Raw genomic sequence first — 21,059 nt, forward strand, 5'->3', positions numbered from 1 at the left:
TTTTGAAAATTCTCTTTACTCCCTGCTAAGATCCCCATTGGGATTTAGGTTTATTATTTGCCATGTGTACTGAGATACAGTGAAAAGGTATGTTTTGCACGCTATCCAATCTATCAGATAATACCACGCATAAATACAATTGTGATACTCAAGTATAATAGATGGAGTAAAGGGGAAGATACAGAGTGCAGAATACAAGTCTCAGTGATATGGGACAAATCGTATACAGGAAAGAAGTGGAGGCTTTTGAAAGGGTGCCGAGGAGGTTTACCAGAATGATGTCTGGATTAGGAGGCTTCAGCTACAGAGAAAGGTAGCATAGACTCGAACTATTTTCCCTGGAACATCTGAGGTTAAGGGGAGACTTGATAGAAACTTTGAGAGTCATAGAGAGGGTAGACAGAACTTTTTTTCCCCAGAATGGAACGGTCCAACACCAGAGGGCATAGGTATAAGGTGAGGGGGGTAGTTTAATGGTGATGTGAGGGACAAGTTTATTTTACACAGAGAGTGGTGGGGGCCTGGAACGCTTTACCAGGAATGGTGGTGGAAGCAGATACGATAGTGGCGTTTAAGGGGCTTTTGGATAGTCACGTGGAAGTGCAGGAAATAGAGGGACATGGATCATGTACATGTAGATGAGATCAGTTTAACTTAGCATCATGTTTGGCACAGACATTGTAGGCTGAAGGGCCCATTCCCGAGCTGTACTGTTTCTATATCCTGATTTCAGGTCGCACACGGTTTCAGGGGCATTGGGTTTCTGCTGCTTTGTCACTAAAGAGTCTTTGGTTAATGTCTACACCAAGAAATGGAGAGGTGGAGTAGGGATCTGCCATCCTGAGATTAGAAATTATGAGAGGCATTGATAGGGTAGATAAGTACAATAGATGGAGCAACGGGGAAGATGCAGAGTGCAGATGCCAATCCTGAGATCAGAAATTACGAGAGGCAGACGGTAGACAGTCAAAACCTTCCCCCCCCCCCCCAAGGTGGAAAGGTCCAACATTGGAGGGCACAGCTATAAGGTGAGAGGGGGAAAGTTTAATGGAGATGTGCAGTGCACATTTTTTCTACAAAGACTATTGTGGGAACATTTTACTAGAAGGTTGTCATCCTATCTCACCTTCTTCCTTTTCCATGAGGGATATTGAAATCTATGTCCGTTTTCCCAGAAAGCTCAGTACCAACAGCAGAGAACTGATGCAGCCTACATTTCTAAACTCTTCAAATTCAAATGCCTTTGTGTCCACATTAGATTCCCTGTGCTATCCAATCTAAGCCCCAGCACCAAATACCACCGCATACCTTATAACCAGGAGCCGCTGAAAGTAAGCCCAATTCAAATTCCTTTGTGACCACCTCATCTTCCCTTCCATTTCCTCATTAGATAGATATGCTTCATTAATTGAGGCCCCATCCTACTTTCAATTCAAAAGATGAGGTGTTCCACTCCCTTTCAGATGATGTTGGTGCATTTTTCAATACATTAAGTAAGCACAGGTTTCTCAGTTAGATCTGCCGTGGATTTGACTTTTACTTTTCTCAGGGTTGCTTTCACTAAATACTATCCAATGGAAGGGAAATGAGACATTGAGTTTGGTTCATTATCACCCTTGTATGTTATGGCCACACTTCAGTGGAATGCAGGATTTTCTGCATCGGCCTCTCCTTGCAGCTGCTAACGTTTTCAGCAGCAGCATCAAGTGAGTGAAAGAGGCAGCAAACAGCATGTCTTCTTGAAACCCTTCATAACATGTACAATGCCTGGAGATGTTAGAGCTAGACAAATGCAGCATGCTGCCATCGTGACATTTGTTCTTACAGCAAGATCTCTCAAAGTGAACAGATGACAACAATGATCAGCTAGCATATTAAATACAAATCTAATAACACAGGCACGTTGTGTTTTACGTGGCGGTTACATTCCTGAAAGGCTACAGCAATTCAAAAATGCCTAAATTAAACATACGAATTTTAAACATTTAGACAGGCATAGATTTGAGCACGTTATTTAAAAAATACAGCAGGTAAATTAGGTTTTGGTATTAATTAAAGAAGCGTGTTATTTAAAAAAAAAAAACTTGTAAATCAAACACGTGAAAAACGCGAGGTGCCTACATGGAGAACTAATCTGACAAAATCCCACAAGAAAAACCCGGTTGGAAACTATTGGTGACAATTAAGGGAAACTATTAGTTCAACAGGATTAATGCAGAATACAACAGGACAAATGGTAGGTGTTAAACTCAGGACATACCTTCCCCATCTGAGGAAACAGGCTGAAGGAAATGGGTACCATTAATCCTAGGATCAAGATCGTCGTTACATGGCCAATAGGAGCTAAAGCATGTGGGAATCTTCTTATGAAATTTGTCCTGGAATAAAAGTGCACAATGATAATGAAAATATAATGTGTAAAATTGCTATGTCTAATATGTAAAACTGTCACGGAGGCCCATCGAGTGCACGATGACCTTTGATCGTCAGTTCACACCAGTTCTATGTTATCCCACTTTCTCATCCACTCCGTACAAACCAGGGACATTTTACAGAAGCCAAATAATATACAAACCTATACGTCTGCGGAATGTGGGAGGAAACCCACGTAGTCACAGGGAGAACGTGCAAACTCTACACAGACAGCACCCGAGGTCAGATCGAACCCGGGTCTCTGGTGCTGTTTGGCAACAGCTCCACCAGGTGCATCATAGTGCCGCTCCTTGCTTGCAAGGATATAGCTATCTGACATTTAAATAAACATTTACTTAATTGACTGCCACGTGTGAAACTTGTCACAAAAAAGAAAGGATTGCAAAGATATAGTTACTAAAGTGCTATCATCTTGGAACTCAAATACTGCACCACTACTTGGCACAATGAGTTTGTAGTCATCAATCTCCACATTGGGAGTAGACACAAAAAGCTGTAGTAACTCAGCGGGTCAGACAGCATCTCTGGAAAAAATAGGTGATGTTTCAGGTCAAGACACAAGGGTCTGAAGAAAGGGCACAACTATTCTCAAGAGATGCTGTCTGACCTACTAAGTTACTCCAGCTTTTTGTGTCTACCTTCGGTTTATACCAGCATCTGCAGTTCCTTCCTCCACATTAAAAGTTCCGGGTGTTAACCATAGCTTTGTGGGGAACGCAATACACTGGATAGGATTGTTCTTGCAAGCAAGGGTGGACATTTAGAGAGAAGTTATCCCAGGCCATTTCTCAACAGTGGTGGGAGATTGGGAGCAGGTCTTCTATGGAATCAAGGGATATGGGGAGAAAGCAGGAACGGGATACTGATTCTGGATGATCAGCCATGATCACATTGAATGGCGGTGCTGGCTCGAAGGGCCGAATGGCCTACTCCTGCACTTATTTTCTATGTTTCTTCCCGTTGCTTTTTGTCTGTTGCAGAAAAGCTAAAAAAGACGAAGGTAGCATAAAATGTAGAAAATAAAATCAAATGGACTATTTGAATCGGCGAGGGTGTTTCCCCCCCATAAGTTTATCAAATTTATAACTGTCAGGAGAAGAATGTGGGGAGACATTACACTGTACCTCAAAAGTAGCGGAATAAAAATTTCAGAATATTTCATACCTTTGTAAATAGCTGACAATCATGGTAGGTGCAGCTGCTGTGGTTCCAATTAATACTGCTCTGGAAACTGCTGTGTCTTTAACTGCCTAAAAGGGAAAATAAACTTTAATGGTTCTTACACTAATTTCATAGCCAAGGATGCAACTACTAAGCCTCTTGCATGCAATCTCCATGATCACTTGACTCTTTATAATATTCAAACACAACAATATCTGTAGATTATTGTGAACGTCATGAAGAGTAGTCAGGCAATTTGTGCTTTATTTCCCTCTGTAATCCAGGGAAGTCAAAGATAGTAGGGGTTGGTTGTGGTGCTCAAGGGAAACCACACAAAGTGTTGGAGTAACTCAGTCTAAAGAAGGGTCCTGACCTGAAACATCATCTATCCATGTTCTCCAGTGATGTTACCTGACTACCTGACCCGCTGAGATACAGTACTCCAGCACTTTCTTTGTAAGTCTGAAAGGTCCCAACCCGAAATGTCACATATCCATGTTCTTCAGAGATGTTACCTGACCAGTTGAGATATTCCAGTACTTTGCGCCTCTTTTTGTGAACCAGCAACTGTAGTTCCTAGTTACTACATTATAGTGCTCAAGTTTGCTCTGTCATTCTGTAATACGCAGAGATTTGAATCATGTGCTGGTAGATTGGTTTAACATGGCATCATGTTCGACATGGATAAAGTGTGCCGAAGGGCCTGTTCCTGTGCTCTACTGTTCCACGTCTTTGTGTCTGGTCATTCGTCTCAACTCTACTCACCACCTATGCCCACAACCCTTAATCCTTTGGAGATGATTTTATTTTTAATATGTGTTATTATTTATTTATTATTTATTTTTATTATTTCTTTGTGATTTTTTTTATGATACTGCCTGTAAGGGAAATTCATTTCGTTGTCTCAAATTGAGACAATTTGAATACAATACAATACAATAACCCTCGGATCTCTCCATATTGAAAGATTTCTTGAATCGGTTCCCGTTCTCACTTTTGTCCCAGATAACCGGGTGAGAAGAGATCACTTTCGTCTCACTCTAGATGGGGATTTTTATAGTTTTTATGCTCCACTGGTGGAATTGTTCTGTCAATCCCTCAGAGCCGAACATACTTCAAGAAGATTGCATCTCATTCATCTCAGCTCCAGGGATCAGCAAATTTATTCAATTCATCCTCACATATCAAACCCTTTATCCCAGGAATCGATCAGGCATTATTGACTTAATATGGATTTGGGACCTGGAACTTTGTTCTTTCTTTCTGGTTTACATCATGTAACACAAAGAATGGCTGAGGTTTGCACACCAGGTCAACGGCAAATTAGTTTTCCCTTGTCAATTCAAGAGCAGATTCTTCCAGATTCTAGCTTGAAAATTGATTATAATTTAACAAAATGCCATGGCAAGCACTGGTCTCACAACTTACCCTGTGTGTCCGGGATAAAGTAGCCTTACCTTGGTTCCGGCTGCCTGGGAGATTCCTACGACATTTCCATTTTTATCTGTAACTTCAACACCTTTCTCAAATTCGGATCCTCGGACTACTGCCACATTGAAAGCACTGGCAATCGCTGACAGGAGGGAGAGAACCACAATCAAAACTAGCCCTAAAGAAGTACTACAATCGAAAGCTTCAGATGACAAAGTTTGCCTCATTCTACCAATCGTTCTTCAGTGTATAATCCTAAAAGACTGATAGACACCATTAACTTACAGCTAATCAAGCTTGGGATTTCCATGGTGGAAAAACTGCCATGAGAATTACCTTGGCTTTTCATAAATTCATAGGTCATAGGAGCAGAATTAGGCCATTTGGCCTATCAAGTCTACTCTGCCATTCAATCATGGCTGATCTATCTTTCACTCTCAACCCCATTCTCTCATTTTCTCCCCACAACCCCTGACATCCTGTTTTCTAATAATGATACAAAGGCAGATGAGCAAAAAATGACTCCCCAGCCATCTAACTACACTTGAACCTTAATCCCTGCAACGGGACATTGGGCAATTGAACTTCTTCAACAAGTACACAACCAATTATTTCCAATAAAAATCCAAAGGCAGAAATGTAATTTGGAGTGCAGAAACAAGGACCTGCAGATGGTGGTTTACACAAAAAGACACAAAGTGCTGGAGTAACTCAGTCAGTAGCATCTCTGGAGAACATGGTTAGGTGATATTTTGGATTGGGGCCCTTCTTCAAACTTAGTGTGCAGCAGACTGACCCTCTCCTTGTTGTGTTTATGAGATGTCAAACTTCCCAGCCTGACTTACAGCAGAAAAGAAACACAAAGTATAAACTTGAAAGTTTACAAAGTGTAGGCCAGACCGCCGTGCTGCAAACACAAAGAGCTGGAGGAACTCAGCAGGCCATGCAGCACCTCGTGGGGGACCCATAATACAGGAGGACTGCACATCTTTCTTTCCCTGACTGCAGGCTATCTGTGAATATGCACATAGAGTTGGTGCAGAGGAAAGCCACAGTCAACAATGTACTCTCTAATCAATCTCTCACGGCATTTGTGATTCACAAGAACATTGACCCCAAAACTTTGACTTTGCCTATCTGACTGCTCAAACCAGTTATGGACTTGCCAAAGAACTGGAAAAGATATGGTCAAGAGGCCTGCAAAACCCTCCAAATCATGGCATCTTGTGAAGCGACATCCATATCTTCTCCCAGGCCAGCATCCCTAATAACACTAACACGAGTCCAAGGGCCAAGCCATAATCGTTGTCAGTTCTCCACCGTACACCCAAAATACATATTCCAGTCCAAGCCTCAACATGACAAGAGATGATCAAGCGGACAATTGAAATGATTCAAGGATATTTAAAAAGCCAGTAGGATAAACAGGGTGTATTCAGGATGATATTGAGCACCTCGAGTCCATTTGCAAGGAACAATCTGAAGCCCACCCCAAACTTGCTCATCCCATCAAGCAGTGGCTGCCCATTTGTGGGCTGTATGCTAGCTTTGTCAACCAAGTCAGCGGTAGAGTTGCTGCCTTACAACGCTTGCACGGGGTGGAAGATTGTAACCTTCACATGGTCCGCCCTGTTTTGACTAATGCAATCAAATAATTTGACTAGTGCACAATCAAATAAGATCAAATAGAATAAGTTGTCCTACAACTTTAGGCTGTGCATGCCATATTCAAGAAGAAGAAGAAGCGCTTGTAGCACCAGAGTCTGGGTTCCGTCCCGACTACAGGTGCTGTGTGTACGATTTGTACATTCTCCCTGCTAAACTAAACCCACAGAACCGAAGAGCAAAAACACGACCCATCGATCCCTCCTGACGACCTGTAGCGTGCCACAAACTAGGGACAACCTAAAAACACAACATGAACACGTGCATTCGTTACAAATCCAAAGCATTTGACATTTTCTCCCTGCTAAACTAAACCCACAGAACCAGAGCAGAAACAAGCCACGATCGATCCCTCGTGACAACCCGTGAAGAAACAGCAGCATACTTACCAAGTACAGGAACGGGCAAGATCTTTCTGAAGAAAGTGTACATTGCTGGACTGTTGAAACTGTAGCGGGATACCACAAACTGAGGGACAACCTAAAACACAACATGAACACAGGTCATTCCAAATAACATCTACAAATCCAAATTCAATTAAGAATGCAGGAGTGAGTGACAGTTAAAGAGCCAATTATTAAATGCCAATTTGAAATTTCTTGAAGAAATTTTAAGAACACCAATTCTTGTTGACCTTCTACCTCATTGTAGTCCAAAAATAAATGATAGTTGAGGTTATTTTAGTTTAGAGGTACAGCATGGAAATAGGCCCTTCAGCAACCAGCAATCCCCGTACGCTAGCACTATCCCTCACAATTGGGACAATCTACAATTTATACTGAAGCCAATTAACCTACAAACCTGCATGTCTTTGTAGTGTGGAGGGAAACCGGAGCACCTGGAGAAAACCCCATGAGGTCATGGGGATAACGTTCAAACTTCAAACAGATGGCTCTCTAGTAGTCTGGATCGAACCTTGGTCTCGGGCGCTGTAAGGCAGCAACTCTACCGCTGGGCCACTGTGCTGCTGCTATGCTAAGGATAACTGCTTTATTTTTTGCACTAAGTATAAATTTGCTAAGGCATGCCTCAATACAGGTACCATAATTGTCAAACCATTTCATCACCTAATTCTTCATAAAAAAATTATTATTATGATTACATACTCCCAAACATGTTGTGTAGGATACAGCTCCGATCAGAAGGAGAAATTTATTTAGAGGCATTTTTTCATCCTATAAAAAAGAAACAAATTTGTAAATTTTGATCAAAAATAGTACAGAAAATAATTAACATTGCACTGCTTTTTGAAATGTCTTGGTTGATTTCAAAATTAGCTGTAGTTCCATATTCAGAAATGTTTACAAAAAGACAGGAGGGATCTGAATTGTTTCAAGACTGAAGTAATGTGAATAAAGTGAATAACCGTATTTGGAATTAAAGATTTTGTTCAACGTTAATGTATTATTTTCCCAGACATCTTGCCTTGTCTTACCGCACTTTCTCAAGACACTTCAGCTTTCATCTGCCATCCACCATTTCCTCCATTTAATTTAGATTCCCCCTCATCTGTGAAAGCAGGCTCCTCAGTGCTTGCACTAATACCCGGTATTATCAAGAAGGGGTTTGCAACGTTGGCAGCATTGATTATACTTTGCTCATAACCATATTTTTATGCCCTCAAGTCATGGCAACATCCTCATAAATCTTCTCTGTACTCTTTCCATCTTAATGACATCCTTTCTATAGCAAGGTAACCAAAACTGTGCATGGCACTCCAAGTATGGCCTCTTGCACAACTTTAGTTTAGTTTAATTTAGAGATACAGCGCAGAAACAGGCCCTTTGGCCCACCGAATCCACGCCGACCAGCGATCTCCGCACATTAACACACACTAGGGGCAACTTACATTTATACCAAGCCAATTAACCTACAAACCTGTATGTCTTTGGAGTGCGGGAGGAAACCAAAGATCTTGGCGAAAACCCACACAGGTCACAGAGAGAATGTACAAACACTGTACAGACCAACACCCATTGTTAGGATCAAACCCAGGTCAATGGCGCTGTAAAGCAGCAACTCTAACGCTTTGCCAGCAGGCCACCCTACAGTAAAAGAAACTAGGCAAGATTGCAGATTTCCATCATTAAATGGACATGAATTGACAATTTATGGGGGGTGGAGGGGAGGGGTTTGCAATATTTTCCCCAATAATCCATAATCAAAACATTCTGAACTCAATGTACAATATTAATGAAACCATATATATATAACCCAAGCTGAAAAGAATTAAACTTACTTTACAGGTAGTTTTATTTCCATTTGCCAAGTTGTATCCTGCACTGTATGACTGAAAGAGAAGCTACAGAAGACAATAATATTATAACATTCTCTACTGACCAGTCTTTAAGTTTTATACAGTAATCATTTTAAATGTACCTATTACATACATTACGTTACTCAGAGCCAGCAGACTGATGGGAGAAATCCAAGAATCAGGTGTATTTCTGGTTTGGGTATTTTTTTTTAAATTATCATAATGATGGCCCACTGAGTTCAAGCTGACCCATTCATGCTTGTTCTATGTTACCCCACTTTCTCATCCACTCCCTATGCAAGAGGGGCAATTTACAGAGGCTGTTTAACCTATTAACCCCCACCTCTTTGGGATGTATGGGTAAACCGGAACACCCGGAGGAAGCCCACGGTCACAGGGAGAACGTGCAAACTCCACACAGAGACTACCTGAGGTCAGGATTGAACCCGCGCCTCTGGCGCCGCGAGGCACTGTAAGGCTCTGGAACCAAGGGTAATGAAAAAAACTGGTGGTGTACATGTATAAGATTCTTCATGTCTGCAGATCTAATCAAATCTCTGGGTCAATTTCTACCCCTATGCTCATCCTTCTGTCTCTTTCCACATTTCTACTGATTCAGTAAGCTATTTTGATTTGCTTATTTTCTTGCTACCTTTAAAATATTTTGTTTTTTAAAAACACTTTCATTTTCTGTCAGTCACCTTTTCGACCAGAGCATTTTCAAGTGGTGAGTGCATAATCTCATCTGATAGTTCCCACAGAACTTCGTTATTTGCACAGATTTCATATCAGCAGAATAATCCCATCCAGGAACATTATTACCTGGCAAAGCAAAGCTGGTTTCATCCTCTTGTGAGGCAGAAGTATTGCTATAATCTGAAAATAAAAGACAATTAGATCAATAAGAAATGATTATCAATGGCCTTCTAGAAAATGTATTGAGTATCTAATTTTAAGGTCAGAATTGAACTCTGCTGCCAAGAGAAGTATCTGCATTTGAAGTGTTTTAGTAAGCTTGTTAAGGTTAACAAAAAAATCCCTTGAAATCCCTTTTGAAACTCCTTCCTCTCATCTCAACAAATATCCTCTACTTTTTGATATGCCTACTGTGAAAAAAAGTTTCTGAATATCTACCCTATCTATCTATGCTTCTTATAAATTTATATAGGTCCCTCTGGTTATCCCTTGGCCTGATTCACTCCAGGGAAAATAACCAGTCTATCCAATCTCTCCCCATATCCAAAGTCTTCCAATCCACTAAACATCCTGATGAGGCTTGCCTGCACTCTCTCCAATACAGCCACATTTACTGCAGAGCAGTATAAATGTAACTACTAAAATATGATACCAGTTTACACAAAACTAACAATTGGCTGATGCTCATTCAAACTATTTCGGAAGCATGAAGAAAAGGCGCACATTACAGTTTGTGCCTTTGAATGAAATATTGACCCATCGATTTTCAGTACCTACCAAAGGACTAGCAAATGGTGCGAATGCTGGTGGAGAGAGCAAAAGAAAAACCATAAATAGTTTGACACCTATTTGCTAAGTTACATCTCATGCATCTCAAAATGTTGTATACAGGCCCATCAATTTTTCAGGCAACTGATGGTCTGGCACCTCCTTTAATCCAGAGAAAATTAAGAGAGCATTGTGTGTGGCGATATTATTTCAGGACATGGCTCATCCTGAAAGAATTAAATGTTTACTTCTTTGTTCATTGTTAATTCTTTATTTATGTTTCTAGCAGTCCGTAGCACTTTAGAAACATGGGAGTGGTATAATTAGTGGATCAGAGGTGTATTGTTGAATTGTTATGACGTGACCTCTGTTGGGACCTGCAAGATGGATAATCCGGCAAGGCTCTGGGACCAAGGGTGCTGGAAAATCAATGGTGTACCTTTATATTACACTCTGTTCGCATGTAAATTATTTTGAAAAAGCAAGACTATTGTGATTATTCTTGTTGACCCATGCAAACAGCCTTGGGTTCACAAGGTATTGCCAACCAACTGAAAAACTCCTCTAGTTGCTCTTGTAGTTATACTTGCTAACAGCAACTAGATTTTTTGGTTGGGACGGAATCACCTTTAGCGTGTTCCAGACTACCCTAGGGCAATGTCGCGAGAAATCGTTGCTAATCTTAAAGAAGACTGCAAGAGGGTGAATACATGGTGTAGTTTAGTTTATCATTACATGTACTGGAGTACAGTAAAAAGCTTTTCTGTTGCGTGCTATCCAGTCAGCAAAATGACTACACATGATTGAATACAATCAAGTCGTCCACAGTGTACAGATGCAGGAGAAAGGGAATAACATTTAATGCAAGATAAGGTCCAGTAAAGTCCAATTAAAGATAGTTTGAAGGTCTCTAATGGGGTAGATGGTAGATCAGGATCGCTCACCAGTTGGCGAGAGGTCGGTTCAGTTGCCTGGTAACAGCTGGGAAGAAACCGTTCCTGAATCTGGAGGTATGCATTTTTACTTTTTTTGTACCACTTGCCTGATGGGAGAGGGGAGAAGAGTGAGTGACCGGGGTGGGATTGGTCATTGATTATACTGGCAGCATTGCCGAGGCAGCGTGGCATGTGGATGGAGTCAATGGAAGGGAGGTTGGTTTGCGTGATGGACTGGGCTACGTCCACAACTCTCTGCAATTACATAATGAATGATGTGAACAATGCTCACCTGAAACACGGAACACTGTCGGCAGCACATTCCCCGTGTCTGGATGAACTGAAGACTGAGGGACAGAGAGATAAAGAGATGTGTTACATTAGCTACATCACCATAGGGCAATGACAGAAATAGTTTGGGATTTAAAAAAATCACTAAGCAATTAGTATATGTAACAATAAGTTAATATATTAGGTACATTACAATTAAGACAATCGTATCCACAAGATGTAAATAGTTACAAAGATCATCGCAAACACCTGTTGTAAGTTGAGACATTGTGTTATCGTTGGGGTTCTTGGAATGTTAGCCTTCGTTTGGGAGAACTGGAATACTCAGTACTGAGTATGTACTTCAAAACTAACTAATTGGTCTTAAAAGGATGTGTACAAATGAACTGCAGATGCTGGTTTATACTGAAGATAAGCACAAAGTGCAGGAGTAATTCAGCGGGTCAGGCAGCATTTCTGGAGATAAAGGATGGGTGACGTTTCGGGTCAGGACCATTCTTTAGACCGGAAGTAGAGGGGAGGGAACTGGAGACAGACAGGAAAAGCTGAAACAACGAAGAGCCGACAACAGATAACCAAGGAAGGGTGTAGCCCATAATGGCCCATTATTGACTGGGGAAGAGGAGATAACAAAGGGATACAGGAAGGGATTCTTGTTTCCATGGAGCCCTAGTCATACCCCAGTGCTCTCTTATAGACACTGAACTGCTGGGAAGATGCATTAATTTTTTGGGGGTACAACACAGGGCAAGTTAGCAAAGATTAACCTTGAATGTTAAATATGAGAGTTGTTTTGTGAGGGTACATTACATAAATTTTAGTTTTGTTTATTATCACATGTACAGAGGTAGAGAAAGCTTTTGTAGCATGCTAATGACACCTAATGACATTCTTTCGAAGAGTAGTCATTGTTGTAATGCAAGAAACCAAGAGTCGTTTTTGTTATTTGTCAGATCTTATTGTGTGCTGGGCAGATACCACGTTCAGCTGCACTCCATCTGTGAATGCACTTCAAAACTAACTAATTGGTCTTAAAAGGATGTTCCGCGAACGTGAAAAGTCAGTTCAATGTCAACTCGTTGGAACTAGAGAAGAGGCACAAGGAACTGCCGATGCTGGTTAACAACAAAAGAGTCACTAAGTGCTAAGAGTAACTCAGCGGGTCAGGCAGTATCTCTGGAGAACATGGATAGGTGACGTTCTGGGTCAGGATCCTTCTTCAGCCTATCTACCCTCCCCTCACCTGTATCCACCTATCACTTGACAGGCATTGTCCTATCCTTCCTTTCTTCGAGTTTTCTTCCCTCACCCTCCACCACGATCAGTCCGCTGAAGAAGAGCCTGACCCAAAATGTTACCTATCCATGTTCTCCCGAGATGCTGCCAAACCCACTGAGTTATTCCAGTTACTTGTGGTTTTTATTCTCATTGGACTTAAAATGTGGGATCAAACTGTCTTTCCCAACCTGTTCGTATTGATATTCTGTCTTTGATATTAATATTTTCAAAGGTATTTTACCAATTAACAATCAGCACGATCTAATTATTGACTCATTCTGCTTATATGCTCTGCTAATTTTCAATAACTTTTGCTCACCAGGGTAAGTTTCACAGCTTCTTTAATCTGCAAGGGAAAAGGGGGAAGTTATTAATAAATGCACAAGAACCTAAACCCATGAACACTAACCAAATAACAAAGTAAATAAACTGTACAAGTGAAAAATCAAAGGGCATGTCTGCCTTTTGCCATGGATTGTTTTTGCTCGGAGAACATGGCGTACCTTCTCATCTTTCACCACTTCCTTCAGTTGGCTGCTCTGAAGTAGAGTGTGAGCATTTTCTATTTCCTTCTGTCTTAGTGAAAAAGAAAGATTTGCATTTAATAAGTTCAACCGAAACATGGGCTTCACTCACTGTCTGCCCCATTGCATTGTGGCAACAAAAGGCGAGGAGAGGAATCTGCCCCAGGTGTGGATTTTAACCTTCAGATAGGAATACCCAATGTATTCAATGACAAAACAGATGCTAATTCAAGACGCATCATACTGGTATAATCTTTACAACTTGATTCGAATCTTGTAACTAACTTACAAAGACCAATAAATAGAACCATTTTGCAAAGTGAATAAAATCAAATGAAAAAGTTACATCTATCTTGAATGATTTGCAGTTCCATTTTTTCTGGGAATATCAATTCTTACACTCTTTAGTTTAATTTGGTTTAAAGATACAGAGTTCGCTCCAACCGGCGATCACCCACAAACTAATTCTATCCTACACACTAGGGACAATGCACAAAAGCCAATTAACCTACACATCTTTGGACGAGGGAGGAAACTGGAGCACCCAGAGAAAACCCACGTCATCATTGGGAGAATGCACAAATTCCACGTGGACAGCAACCGTCGTCAGGATTGAACCCGGGTCTCTATCAATGCGAGGCGGCAGCTCTACCATTGCGCCACTGTGCCGGGATTACTCTGAGGGCAGTGTTGGGCAAAGCTGCCTGGCTTTCACTATAAAGCAAGGCGGCCTTCCATGCATTGCTTACAGCGAACAAGATGGAATATTGTTCCCCCCCAGAGCCGCCATGTAGAAATGAAAGCCCGGCAGCATCACCTAAACTGCCCTCAGAGTCGCATCAGCACAGTAATAATGACTGGGCGATTTTCCTCCTAACAACCAATACATTATTGCACTGCCCAAATCAGGGTGTAGTCTCTTTAAGACCACTAAATGTAATCACTGTTAACACACCTCGTAAATGAACGAGACTGTTTGTAACTAATGAGATATGCTTCAACATTGCCAAATGATTTATCAGCTCCAAGTTGCAAATTGTCTCCCACTTCTTCATTGAAAATATGCTTTTTTAAAGCTTATCTTTTCATTATCTATGTGGGACATTGCTGTGTGCAAAGGAAGTTCCATAAAACACGTTACCACAATTACAGTTTACATCACAAGTGTTCTGGACTTCCTGAGACAGTACAAGGCAACATGTAAGGTGTACAAATAATTGTCTTAAAAGACTAAATGTTTAAAGAAAATGTTTGAAAAGGTTGTAGAGCATACAAGGCTTCTTTCCTTCTAGGTGCAGCTTTATAGGACTTTGGTTTGGACGCATTTGGAGTATTGTGTGCAGTTCTGGTCGCCCCATTACAGGACGGATGTGGAGGCTTTGGAAAGGGTGCAGCGGTGGTTTACCAGAATGATGGATGTGTTAGAGTGTGTTAGCTGCAGGGAGAGGTTGGACAGACTTGGATTGTTTTCCCTGGAATGCCAGAGGTTGCGGGCTGTTTAGAATTGGAAACATGCCCTTCAGTCCTTCGAGTTCATGCTGACCAATGGTCACCTGTGCACATGTTCTGTGTTATCCCACTTTGTGACATGATAGAAGAATCTCAAATTATGAGATGCATACATAGGTAGAGAGTCAGAACCTATTTCCCAAGATGGAAATATCAAATACTGGAGGGAATAGCTTGACAGTCCGAGGGGCAGCATACCAGGCTTCTGCCTCAAGATGCAGCTGTATTAGATTTTGGTTAAGCTGCATTAGGAATATTATGTGGAATATTAAGGTGTGTTTGAAGGAGATGTGCAGGGCAAGTGTTATTTTTACACTTTGGTTGCTAGGAGGATGGTGAGTGCCTGGAATGCGCTGCCAGGGGTGGTGATGGAGGCAGATACGATGGCAGCATTGAAGAGACTTTTGGGTAGGTGCATGAATATGTAGGGAATGGAGGGATATAGATTATGTGGAGGCAGGTCAGGGTTGGTCTTGGGATCATGTTTGGCACAGACACTGTGTGCTGAAAGGTCTGCTCCTGTGCTGTACTCTTCTGTGTTGCAGGAGTGCCATGCTGGTGCGAGGCTCCACCCCAGGCCAACAATCCACCAGCCCGTGGACAACCAGGACATTTGTGAATCCATGGGGTTCAAAATAGGAGGATGGAGCCACTGGTGGTCCTGTGGTAGAGGGACCGGGGTAACGTCACCAGCTCCTTCAAGGTCGGCTGCAGGAGGCGCCCCTGGGACACAAAGGCGGTCGAGCGAGGAGAGGGACGTCGGTTCGCAGGCGGAGCCGGTTGAGGGCAGTGGAGGAGGCCTTGCAGCAGCCTGGGGCTCACCTGGATCGAGAGCCGCTCCAGTATATTGAGCACAGGGACCAGACTTTGGGGAGTGATTGAAGGAAATATCACTGTGCAGTGCATACGTGACAACCCTTCCCACTGTTCTCTCGCTGTCAGTTAAGGAAGATGGCAGTGAACTCCAGCTCTGGCAACAACACACACCTGTGTGGACACAAACTGCTGGAGTTACTCGGAGGTTCAGGTAGCATCTCTGGAGAAAAGGAATAGCTGACGTTTTGTGTTGAGACCCTTCTACAGACCTACGTATCCACCTGAAACATCAACTATTCCTTTTCTGCAGAGATGCTGCCTGACCCACTGAATTACTGCAGCATTTTGTGTTGATCTTCAGTGTAAACCAGAATCTGTAGTTCCTTCCAATACATAACCGTGTGTTTTATTTGTAAGGATAAAACAGTGTTTTATTTATGTGGAGGATCATAGCTAGTAAAAACTATCGCTGGGATGCCATCAATCTCCAACAGTATAATCATCGTTGCAGGTTTTCAACATAATTCAATACTCTTTAGTAAAACTAAACCATCATTGTCCAGGTTAGACTGTCCATTTTCAGATATGGCTCTGCTTACATTTGATGCGAGTAATGTTGTAGGATCCAAGATGTCCACCAATTGAAGAAACCTACGGAAGAAAGACTAAAGAACACAACAGTCAAACTAATGGCATAAAATAACACCAGCAAAAATATATTAACAAAGTGACATTGCTTATTATTGTGCAGATTTAGCAGCTTATTTTCCTGATGACCTACTTAGCAAGTTTGCAAGAACATATTCACTGTGTGGTGTCTGTGTGGGTCCTGCCTATGTTGGTCTACCCAAATGGCAACACCTCACATTTCTCAATATTAAATTCCATCAACCATTCCTCAGCCCACTTGCCCAACTGTTCAAGATCCTGCTGCAATTTTTGACAACCATCTGGGGCAAGTGGGGCAGACACCATCACTATCTACAATACCACCCATCTTTGTGTCATCTGCAAACTTGCTAATCATGCCCTTGTACGTTCTCATCCAAATCATTGATACATGGCAAACCGCAATGAACCCTGAGGCACACTAGGCCTCCAGTCCAAAATTTGTTTACATTGTTACACCTGATTTTTGTAATTAATCTGTATCAGATGGAGCAGTGCACAAATATAAAAACCTCTTCATGTAACAAATTGTTGCAAGGTATATATCATTTGTAAAGTAACCTTCTAAATCTGAGTAAGAGATGGTGGTAGAGCAAAGGGTAGTGGTTAAAGAGAGGATATGGAAATGACAGAGAGTTACAGTAATATGTGTTTTCTTTCTCTCATAGAGGAACAGATAAAAGACCCAGATAGGTTGCGACAGTGAGGACACCCCAGCAGACCTGAGGAGGAATTTCTTTAACCAGGGGGTGGTGGATCTGTGGAATTCATTGCCACAGACGGTGGTGAATCTGTGGAATTCATTGACACAGACGCTGGTGGAGGCCGAGTCATTGGGTATTTCTAAAGTGGAGGTTGATAGGTTCTTCATTAGCAAGGGCATCGAAGATTACGGGGAGGAGGCATGAGAATGGCGTTGAGGGGGAAAAAATAGATCAGCCATGATCAAATGGCGGAGCAGATTCAATGGGCTAAATTGCCTAATTCTGCTCCTATGTATTATTATCAGTAGCGAGTGTTGTTCTTCACTATGCTTCTGATATCTGGATGACTCCAGGAATAATTGATCCAGAGAGGATACCATTCCCTTGCTATACATTCAACTCCAGATCACTTTGCCAATAGGAGCACCTACATCAGGATGCAGGGCTGCCAACATTGGGTGAGAGTTGAGAGTGAGAAATTGCGAGGGAGGGTGTGTTCCCCCTCCCATAGTAGGCTCCGGACGCGGCACCAACCGCTCCTGGCTCCGGACCGGGGTAAAAACTCCATGGCGTGTGGATAGAGCGGTCGACGGACATAGAGCCGCTGGAGGTGAGGGTGGGAGGTGTGTGCCGTGCCTCAGGGAGGATGGGGAAGGGGGGTTGGTGCTGGTAGTTTGATAGCCCTGCTTTAAACCAATCCCATCTAGTGCTTGAATCACATATCCTGGGAAAAATACTATGCATTCACCTGATATTCCCCTCATGGTTTTTATTCACCTCTGAAACAATTTTTGCTTTAATTTGAACTTTCAGCACCCGCAGATATTTGAGCGTGAGAAATTTTGTGATCAGCGTGAGAGCATGAGAATTTTGTGAAATGCGCGAGTCAAGCTCAATGCGTGAGAGTTGGCAGTCCTGCCAATAATGCAAACATTTTATGCAAGTTCCAATTGTTTGGCCAAAAATCACTTATTACTGCTTTATAACAGTTAAGTTACTTTAAGACCATTTCAAAAATGATGGCACTCAACAAACAATCAACTAACAAATTAAAGCAAACTAAAAAAAAATAACATGTTCCCTTTCCTGACTCGACCTCATAAGTACTTTAACGCTGTTAACAGAGCAAAGGGATATTAATCTCAAGAATCAAAATGGGGAAAGTGGGGGCAATTTTGCTTAAATGAAAACAAATTGAAAATAAAACGTGTTTTTTCGGGTTACGGGCTGGATTCAGCCCGTGTGCCGTGGATTGCCGAACCCTGTCCTAGATGTTTGGCCTCATTGTGGTCCTCCCCATGTTTTACAACCGATTCACCTGGTTAGCTTTATCTCCGGCTGCTTCATGTTGTCGGCGGCTGCACATCCAACCAAGAAAGAAGAGAAGAGAACAGATGCGACTTCACTCACAGCCGCCAACTGACGCGCTTCCCCAGACCGCACAGATCGTTGTGATATGGCGCAAAAAGACAAACTGTGCAGGGACTGAAGACAGTGTGAGAATTCTGTCATCAGCGTGAGAATTGGCTGAAATGCGTGACTCTCACGCTCAAAGCGTGAGAGTTGGCAGCCCTGTCTAAGGCCAGGATGTGACAACAGACGCACAGGGAGACACATACACAAAGGAAGACACACACACAGGGAGACATACACACACACACACACACACAGGGAGACATACACACACACACACACACACACCTTTCCTCCCCCCCTCCATCCTCCCCATCCCTTCCTTTTTCTTCCCCTTCCTCCCTCCTCCCTCTTTCCTCCCCCTCCCTCCCTTTCCTCACCCTCCCTCTTTTTCCTCGCCCCTCTTTTTCCTCACGCTTCCTCTTTCTCATCTTTCTCCTTCCCTTCCTTTCATCCTGTTACTACATTCTCTCCCCCGTCTCTCTTTGCCTCCATCCCTCCCTTTTTTTCTTTCTCTCTCTCTCTTTCTCTTTCTCTCTCTCTCTCTTTCCCGAGCCGCCCAAAGGTGTAGCATGCATTGGTGGCGCTGGCGCTGCCGTGTGAGTTGAAGGGCAGGAGGGAGGGAGGGAGCGAGGTTGCCGCGGAAGCCGGAAGCGCAGCGCTCGCAGACAGCGCACAAAAGCACTGACACCCGCTGCCTGGGACTGACGTGCTTCCCCAATCCGTGCAGATCGCTGTTATGTGGCGCAAAGAGACAAACTGTGCAGCAAAGATCCTATAGGCTCCGCTATAGGATCTTTGCTGTGCAGGGACTGAAGTCAGCGTGAGAATTCTGTCTTCAGCGTAAGGGCGTGAGAATTGGCTGAAATGCGTGAGTGTCACGCTCAAAGCGTGAGAGTTGGCAGCCCTGAGATAGACCCAAAATGCTGTAGTAACTCAGCGGATCAGGCAGCATCTCTGGAAGAAAGGAATAGGTGACGCTTCAGGTCGAGACCTTTCTTCAGACCCAGAGTCAGGGGAAGGGGAAACAAGAGACGATATAGGGTGATATAGAACAAATAAATGAAAGATATGCAAAAATGTAACAATGATAAAGCTATTCAATGACTACAGCTCAGACCTCAACAGCATCAATGTGAAATAAGCTCATTCCTAAGCCTCTACTCTTTGGCCTTGAGGCCGCCACATATAATTGTCTGCTGGACTTGCTCTCTGGTAGACTTCAGATAGGCACAAAAGCTGGAGTAACACAGCGGGACAGGCAGCATCAATGGAGAGAAGGAATGGGTGACGTTTCAGGTCGAGACCCTTCTTCCATCTCTGGTAGACTTCCATCAGATGGAATTGGTCATTTAACATTTCCTTCCCCCTCAAAATCCTAACCCTAGTGTTGTGCGCTCAGTCCCCTGCTCCAATCCCTCAGCACACATGACCATGTGGTCCAGTTGAGCACCAATTGGATCTTAAAGTTTGCCGACGTTACCACTTTTGCTGGTTGGATCACAACCATGATGAGGCAGAATTCAGAGACCAACATTAGTGTTCTCTCCCAAGCCAACATTCCCAGCACCGAGGCACTAGTCAGCTGTGTTAGGCAACCTATATTATTTACCCAATACTTTCCCGGTGATTCTGAGCATCATGGTACATCCATGTACATGGTAACAGGAACATACTGCCTCATAATCTACTCAGCTTCTATCCTATTAGCCACATCCTACCTCATCTGTGAAAGAACTTCCAGCCGCACATTAGCTTTGTCAGTTATCTCAGAACCCACAAACCATCCTTTGCCCTGGAGGATGCTGCAGACAAGGTAAACCTAAGCCATGGACGGATTTACCAATGCAAGATGCAGATTTTTGAACCTTTGCATTAAAGGACAAGGTTTCAGGTGGGCAAGATCCAAAGGACGGGTAGCTGCAATATAAAGACATCCTGCAAACAACAAAATGTAAGAATTAATGCTTCAGTTACGATGCAGCGAGTTGAGATATGAATCATGTATAGGGTCTGAAGGGTCTCGACCTAAAACCTCACCCATTACTTCTCTACAGAGTGTAGTCAGCTAAATGGCTACTACAGAGATGCTGCCTGTCCCGCTGAGTTACTCCAGCATTTTGTGTCTGTCGGAAATATGAGTCAGTTACCTGTCCTTCCCTTCTCCACTGATCTACATTCCCTTCCATTGGATCATGAAGAGACCATCAGTTGACCTCTGAGTTGCTCGTCCCGCCCGGAATGATTTGGCGGAGGGACCCAGGCGGCGGGGACGCCATTGCAGGTGGCACCGGTCACCTGGAGCGGCGAATACTCCTAACCTATCCCCGCGGGCGCCAGGCCTGGTCCCCGACACCGCAATGCAGGCGCGGCAATGCGCGCAGAGTAACACAAGTGCCGCGCTGGACGGACCCAAGAGATCATGCATTTATCCTCAGACAACATGAATAAAAAAAAATACACGTTAAAACACATTAAGCGGAGGGTGGATGTGCCTGCAGCGCCGCCA

The 21,059-nt window shown here is 43.0% G+C and overlaps 1 protein-coding gene across 4 annotated transcripts in view; it reads right to left on the minus strand.

Moving 5' to 3' along the window:
• sfxn4 (sideroflexin 4) overlaps positions 1-20,842 on the minus strand; it is a 21,222-nt gene extending 380 nt beyond the window's left edge. Inside the window, exons 1-14 of one of the 4 annotated variants that reach the window (XM_055646951.1) lie at positions 20,701-20,836; positions 17,915-18,052; positions 16,364-16,429; positions 13,419-13,487; positions 13,235-13,261; positions 11,639-11,693; positions 10,421-10,446; positions 9,770-9,823; positions 8,930-8,992; positions 7,797-7,865; positions 7,080-7,170; positions 5,052-5,167; positions 3,598-3,683; positions 2,261-2,378 (exon numbers count right to left, since the gene is read on the minus strand). In XM_055646951.1, the coding sequence (XP_055502926.1) occupies positions 2,261-2,378; positions 3,598-3,683; positions 5,052-5,167; positions 7,080-7,170; positions 7,797-7,865; positions 8,930-8,992; positions 9,770-9,823; positions 10,421-10,446; positions 11,639-11,693; positions 13,235-13,261; positions 13,419-13,487; positions 16,364-16,429; positions 17,915-18,052; positions 20,701-20,739 (1,017 nt within the window). In that variant the 5' untranslated portion in view covers positions 20,740-20,836. Of the gene's footprint in view, positions 1-2,260; positions 2,379-3,597; positions 3,684-5,051; positions 5,168-7,079; positions 7,171-7,796; positions 7,866-8,929; positions 8,993-9,769; positions 9,824-10,420; positions 10,447-11,638; positions 11,694-13,234; positions 13,262-13,418; positions 13,488-16,363; positions 16,430-17,914; positions 18,053-20,700 lie in introns of all 4 variants that reach the window. The other 3 variants (XM_055646954.1, XM_055646952.1, XM_055646955.1) reach the window with 3 other exon arrangements.
• Between the last annotated feature and the right edge of the window lie 217 nt (positions 20,843-21,059).

Source organism: Leucoraja erinacea, chromosome 15 (genome assembly GCF_028641065.1).
Source record: "Leucoraja erinacea ecotype New England chromosome 15, Leri_hhj_1, whole genome shotgun sequence".
Taxonomy (NCBI): Eukaryota; Metazoa; Chordata; class Chondrichthyes; order Rajiformes; family Rajidae; genus Leucoraja; species Leucoraja erinaceus.